Source organism: Chaetodon trifascialis, chromosome 8 (genome assembly GCF_039877785.1).
Source record: "Chaetodon trifascialis isolate fChaTrf1 chromosome 8, fChaTrf1.hap1, whole genome shotgun sequence".
Classification (NCBI taxonomy): domain Eukaryota; kingdom Metazoa; phylum Chordata; class Actinopteri; order Chaetodontiformes; family Chaetodontidae; genus Chaetodon; species Chaetodon trifascialis.
In genome coordinates this window covers 20,738,040-20,745,412 of record NC_092063.1, presented here as the reverse complement: position 1 = coordinate 20,745,412, position 7,373 = coordinate 20,738,040, and the positions used below count along the sequence as shown (strand labels likewise).

Here is a 7,373-nt window from a genome sequence, read left to right as displayed (position 1 = left end):
TTAATGCTTTACACCAGTAAAACAATATCACATATAATATTACTTACGAACGAGACGGGACGAATAAAGCCATATTGAATTAAGGATTTGCTGAGTTGACCCCTCCATTTAAAGTCTAAAAACGTGTTGAAGATTTTGACACATAAAGCGGAAACTTAAGCCTGCAGGAAACAGGAAACTAAGGGTCTGTTGTAGGCAACTCTGAATGTTGAATGATTAGACAACATTTGAGGCTGCAATGAGCTCTAGTAAAACAACATGCTGTGACATACTGTAGGTTAAAATCTGCATAGACCCCATGAAAGTTCAATTATTGCTATGAAGTGGCTTCATGATTCTGGATAGAATAGATTACAGTAGATTCTCTATTTATATGTTTAAGAGGTTTTGTTGTTTTGTTAACAGTGCTTTTGGTCCATAGAATTAACAGGAAATTATATATTACTATATATTACATTTTTAAAACTTAAAAATGTAAAGTTTTCAGAGATGTGAGCACTGAAGTGTTACGTAAACTGAAAGATTCAGCTTTTTTGTATCATCAAAGCTAATCCATCCGTTAAACACAGGACTGCTGCCCTGAACACATTGGTCTAAAATAAAAAGTAAGGTCAGAGATATCCTTTAAAAAGATGTTCTCAAAAAGTAAGAATGTCTGCCAGCTGTGGGATTGACATGTGGCAGAAAAGCATTCAGTCAAACCAAAAATCTCTCTTGATTCTCACTGAGTTGACTTCAGAAGAAGAAACCCAAATTTTTGTATACTTATATTTTATTTATATACTTACATTTTATACTTATGCATTACTTATACTTTATTCTTATTACTTTGCATGGGTGCTGTACTCTACTCTCCTGTGTTTCTTTCTGTTTGCACCTGAATGTCTCTCAGTGTATAAATAAAGGTTTATCTTATCTTATTCTTGAGCAATGCACTGTTAGATCTGTTAGGATGATTGATGGTGCAAATACCACTAATGTCAAACGATGCATGCATTAAAAGATTTTGCTGATTGACATGACGACTAACAAAACAATATAGAAAAGCAAAAGCTGTCACAGTTTAACTCAGGATTGAGCAGAAGAGCAACAACAGTTATTCATAAACCCCTCATGATGAAGTCCTTAATTTGTGTGATTCTGCTTTACATTTTGTATTAACATGTTGTCTGCCTTTTCCTTCTAATAGGCCTACCTGTGGTCCATCAAGAAAAAGCTACTAGGCTCCTACTAGTAAGATGGCGTGGAGTCTATTAACTGAAAAACTTTGACCTGGTCTGAGCTCTGTTTTTAAGCTAATATGTAACATGAGCAATTGGGCCCATGTCCCAGGGTTCAAGAGACCAGTGATGATAAGCACTGATGAGGGGTAAATAAAAGCTGCTCTGTTTTTTTTTTTTATGTTTTTCCAAGACTAACCCTGTTACTGACATTTTATGATATTGCCTGGTGTGTAGATTACTGTCAAAATAATGTTAACCTTATCAAGGAGAAGCTTAGTTTCAGTATATTTTGCCCACGCTGATGCTGAATGCAACGTTTAGCCAATAGAAAGCGGCTGTTCAATCAAAGTTTGGCATAGAAAACTCTGTTACTACACTACAGCATTATTCTGCTTTTGTTGCTATATTAAGCTCGCATCTTTGAGGCACAAGTGCGCATGCGCTAAACTGCGGTAACAGGGGACTCGCGAAGCTGCTGTGCGCATGCGTGCAGCGTGCCTATCATATGAGAACAGAAAAGTGTGGAAATCTCCAGAGGAGGCGACAAGAGGAGCTCAGTCAGTGCTATGGGCATTTTCACAGTATTCGGGTGCTCATGGAGATCGTCCTCCCTGTGTCTACTGAATTCGTCCTGATGTGGAACTTTATTCAGTCAAAAATCTAATAAACCTATGGGAGTACAATTTCCTATTTTGGTGGATCGACTAGACACCAAAACTAAATTTGCTCTTCAGTCATCCTCAGACCTGGATTATCTTGGGAACTGGACCGCAAGGCTAATGTGCCCACTGTAATGTCACACGCCTTTTTTGACATGGAGTGACGGGACAGATAAAACAAAAGCTTTCTCGTGGAATATGTTCCTGTCAGTCCACAGCTCTCAATAAAGACACATCTTATGGGCACAATACCGACGTCAAAGTGTGGATTGAGTTTGGTGTGGGTGTATCAGAGAACCTGTAAAATGTCACAAGAACTCAGACTTTACTGTCACTGAGAAAATGTAGCTAAGACTCGAGTGTAAACGCGGTGATAAATCTGTCATGAAAGCCTCTCGGGTGTTATAAAGCGAATTTGGTGTCAGTAGCCTACGCAAACAATGTCCATTAATGTGGGCTATTGAGCTTTGTGTTTGGTTTAATTCCGCAAGATTTCAGATGGAGCTTGAGTAAGAGGAAAACCAAGTAACACAGCCTTTCCTTTGTCTAACGCCATTTTGTGTGACTTTACAGCACTAACGCTGTCGTCAGCCATTTTGCCTTTTCTTTTCAAGCAGACCATCTCTGGAGAGACACGACAATAGCGGAGTGATACGAGCAGGCCCACGTGCCGTGGAAATTGAGCTTCCAGACATTAAATGACCAGAAAATCACACTTATCCAATTGCCCAAGTAGTTTTGGGTGGAGTTAAATGTCTGCATTTGACATTAACGTGTACAGCTGTCAATTACTGCTTAAGGTGAAAATGGCGAGCTGTCCATTGTGATAGACGCGTTAAATTGTGTGCAGTCAGTCCGTTACTGAGCAGCGCTAGCTAACGCGGGTTTGTGTCGTGGTAAACCCTCGTAAGCCTTGCCTGACTGTCTTGTGAAAGGTACCCCCTTTGAAATCCATAATATATGTAATGTGCGTTATGTATAATATTTTGTTTTCTGTCTGCTGAATACCTTTTTATATTCATGGTGTTTAAAGGGGAAAAGACAATGATTGTTAAAAATGGTGGAAAATAAAATAGAGTTCAGTCCTGGAATAGTTTGAATCGGCTGATTCTAACAGCTAGGCTTGATTATAGAAATATAACACTCACATTATAAACCTCTCTTGTTTTGACCTTTATCCATCACCAGGACGTGGAAAGGCTCCAAAGCCCTGAGGCTCAGGGGCCCCATAATGAAAATTTGGAACAAAGACTCTCAAGGAGAAGCTGACATGCCAAAATCTTTCCATGATTACAGCGTTAATTCAGATGGATGGAATAACATAGAAAAACTGCATGTTTGTCCATGTTCATGAACTGACAATGAGATATCTAATCCTTTCCTGATACCTGAAGAAGCATAATGATAAGACCTGTGGAGGGGCAGATTATACTGTGGGTCATGTTACTGTACTCCACACAGAGGCAGTGCTGGTTGGATAAGCTTCTTCTGTAAAGTTAAAGAGCTGGAAACATTTTTCAAAGAGATAAAATTTCCAAATCATGTCCGACATAATATGCCTGTCGGATTTTTTTAATGAAAAATATCACATTCTCAATACAAAAGCGTTTATTGTTGATGTAGCCTGAATAGGTCTTGGCTACACTAATTAGTGCCATTAAAAGAAGTGCCACTGGTGTGTAAAATCCCAGAGAGGCTATCGCTGATGCTCCTTCTCTTGTGCCTGTGGCCTTCGTCGACGATGTCTTTTTGTGTGGTCTGTATAATCCTCTTCATCCTACGTGGTATGACATGAAGTGCATTAGATGATGACAGTGTATGGACAGGAAGAGCATAGACTACAGACAATATCTACTGACTCTGCTTCTGTGTGGTTTTATCATCATTATTCCCCCCAAAAATCAGTAAACATTATATTAATGTCAACATTTAATTGAGTTTTCAATTTATCGCTGAATTAATGTCTTTGTTTAATCTCATTTAAACTAATTTTAGCAACATTTTATTTTTCTTTTATTACATCTAATTAAAATTAATGGGGAAAAAATGCCACTTTTTGAGCTTCGTTTTGAATCTCTAAACTATTTAATCAAGAAAGCTCAGTCAAATGAAAAGTAGGCTCGGTATTCTGAATCAGAGACTACTTTGACCTGAATCTGTCGTGGGGATCTTAAACCTTCTCCACCTGGGATACAAGTTTGAGAAGTTCAGGCTCATCTTGGGACCCAGTCTAATGAACACATTGATATTCTGCCCCAGTTTTGGGGTCCCGACGGACAAAAAGTGCTTTTGGCCCTGTGTGCTGCTTCCAGGGAGACTCGCTGACCTGTGAGGATGCCGCATCCAGCAGATCCATAGTGGGGATTAGACAGCTGGCCTCACCCAGGAAGCACATTAGGATGTGGAGCACGTCAGCCCAGCGTCCAACAGTCAGCATCAGGACCATCAAACCACCGAGACGCACCACCACTGCGTTCAGGACAGCCTGGCTGCCGGGAAGACGGTGCTGGTCCTCTGCAGAACCAAAAGGCAGCATTAGAGGGAAATATCAGGTGAAAATGTAGACAATTTAGGATAGGTCTATAGAGGTGTTAAATTAATGCTCAAATTAACGATGGATGCATTACTGGTCAGACAAGACCACTAAGAGAGACATATAACTGATGAATTAATCATTCTTTTCCTCAGTCCTGACAGATTACACAGCTAAAGGCTGCGGCATTATTGAAGATCCTGTCCAGACTGATCAGGGTCTAAGGAGCACTGCACCCTCATCTCTGATATAAATGTGTCCAATTTTACATGTTTCTCACCCTGCATGTACACAACCAACAGCGTGTAGCAGATAGTCAGCGGTGTCCAGAACCTGAGGGCCTCTGTTGCGGAGAGGAAGTGTTTATTGATGGTGGATATGGCGGCCACCACAGCCACAGTGAAAGTAATGATCATAGCCCTGCACAGCATGGGCAGCAGGCTGCGGCCTGATTTGAGGAGGCTGATGCAAATGCCGCAGTAGCGCTGTGAGCTGTGGAGTTTGTACAGAGCCATGACATGGTGCAGCAGGAGTGAAGCCTGCTTTGCCAGGAACCAGCTGAGTGCTGCTGCCAGGAGCAGACATAGCCAGCGCTGGGACGCCCCCTCATGGAGGAAGTGCAAACCGCAGCTAAAGGCACAGCCCAGAGAGAACTGGCTTTGAACTAACAGCTGCTGCAGAAATTTCCCAGACTCCTGGGGAATAAAGGAGCATATGAACAGAGATGATGGATGAATCAAAGCAGATGATGGGCTGTTTGTTATAATAGATATGATGAGTCCTCATGACATGATAAGTCCCAGAAATTAACTCAGTGAAACTGAGCAGTAGAAGCAACAAGCAATTAGGGTGATACAGTTGAGTATCAGGCATATGTTTGTCACGTAATTGTTTGTTTACCGCTCCAGCTGTAATCCGTCCAGAGACTGCTCGAAGACAAAACTCTAGCACAACTAAGGAGGCAACACGGGAGCCCACTACAGTCAGTATCCCAGTCACAAAGATAAACTGGAGCCTCTCAAGAAGTCCAGTTTTAGTTCTCCTTTGATGACTGGGCGTCCTCTGGCTTGATGTGTCTTCGTTTTTGTCACTCCGGCTGTGAGTTATGGGAGGAAAACTCTTGTAAGAGATAAAAGTAAAATGTAAAGGATCTGAAATAGGAATATTTTGTAAACAAGTCAGGGTATGCAACTTAACACCAAATTCATTGTCATGCACACATCTATTAAAAGGCATTTTCCTCACCTCTCCTCAAGAAATAAGTGCACTCTCATCAGCGAGCATAGCACAGAGATCCCACATGCACCCACCAGTCCTGCAGGTCACATAACACTGAATTTACAACCAATAACACTTCAGCCACCTTCTCTACACAGTTAAGAAACAGCCTGAAGCAACATCAGAGAAGATGAACAGATGAGCAGCTCACCTTGAAGTAAACAATCCAGTGGACTTGTATCCAGAGTCAACCATCCTGGTAGGTAGGACGTGGGAAGAAACGACGTGATGAAAGATAACATCGTACTGACTTAAAAGAGCTCAATCTAATTTAAGCAATCGCACAATGGGGAACCATATTTTGTGGTTATTCCAGGTCGGGTTACAGTTACGCGGAGTATCAGCTCAGCTCTTCTGTTTATTGCCTCAGAGCCGAGCTTTGCTCATGCCTGCTCCGTGTCCAGTATCAAAGGTCATGTGAGTGTTGGTGGAAGCAGGCTGAGTCAGATAATGGAGGTTATTACACTTGGAAATGAAATGATTGTGATGTGTGCTATCAAGTTGTCTGCAAAGTACAATGAAAGTGACAAAAACGGCTTCATCTCCTAGTTATTTTTTGAAAAATCCTAAATAGTTTATCAAAGAGCAATATTTCAAGTCAGGGTATTATAATTATTGTTAATCATCAAATTCTAAATTTCAGGACACCATTTAATATGTCCATTGTTAAATATTAGATTTAGATCAAGAGAAACACACACACACACACACACACACACACAAAGGGAAAAAGGGTAGAAATCTGAGAAACAACAGCACACGAGGGACCCCTCCTCCAGGACAGACATGCAGTAGGTGCCATAGCTTTAACAGAAGTAGCACTGGTAAAGTTAGATTATGAACAAAAAGAAGAATAAAAAACAAAACAGAATAAAAAAAATACCAAGTGTATTAAATAAAAAGAATTTCAAGCACAGTGTGAAAGTCTTTGTGTTCATGTTTTACATAAAGGGTGCTTATCTTATGAGATGGAACTCAGATATAACTTTGGGTCAAACATGTAACACAAAAGGGTGTTACAACCGAATGTCTTATTATGGAATCATCACATCATATCATCATCATATTTTGCATTGCTTAATCATACACAAAAAGGAAAATGTGTTTAAAATGTTATATAATAAATATAAAAAGTTTTGAAATTTGACAATGAATAGGGGCGGCACGGTGGAGCAGCAGGTAGTGCGCGTGCCTTACAGCAAGAAGGTCGCTGGCTCGATCCCTGGGTCAGGCAGGGCCTTTCTGTGCGAAGCTTGCATGTTCTTGCGTGGGTTCTCTCCGGGCACTCCGGCTTCTTCCCACAGACCAAAAACATGCTCATTAGGTTAATTGGTGACTCTAAAATTGCCCATAGGCGTGAGTGTGCTGTCTGTTTGTGTATGTTACCCTGTGATCGACTGGCGACCGGTCCAGGGTGTACCCATACCAGAAAATGGATGGATGGATGGACAATGAATCGGCCCATAAAGAGACATTGGCCATGAGGGGGCAGCAGCACCCTGGAACCATCAACCACCAACCAGTCATTGGTGTAACAGACAAGAAAGAAAGAAAGAAAGAAAGAAAGAAAGAAAGAAAGAAAGAAAGAAAGAAAGAAAGAAAGAAAGAAAGAAATCCCTTTATTAGTCACACACACACACAGTTACAGAGGGGGGAAACTGCACACGCCATGCATTATGC

The 7,373-nt window shown here is 41.0% G+C and overlaps 1 protein-coding gene across 1 annotated transcript; it reads right to left on the bottom strand.

Moving 5' to 3' along the window:
- Positions 1-3,578: 3,578 nt before the first annotated feature.
- On the bottom strand, positions 3,579-5,935 carry tmem82 (transmembrane protein 82). The gene is made up of 6 exons (XM_070968772.1): positions 5,845-5,935; positions 5,661-5,730; positions 5,316-5,511; positions 4,696-5,110; positions 4,209-4,396; positions 3,579-3,659 (listed from the first exon to the last, which is right to left on the bottom strand). The coding sequence occupies exons 1-6, from the start codon at positions 5,933-5,935 to the stop codon at positions 3,579-3,581; spliced, it is 1,041 nt and encodes a 346-aa protein (XP_070824873.1).
- Between the last annotated feature and the right edge of the window lie 1,438 nt (positions 5,936-7,373).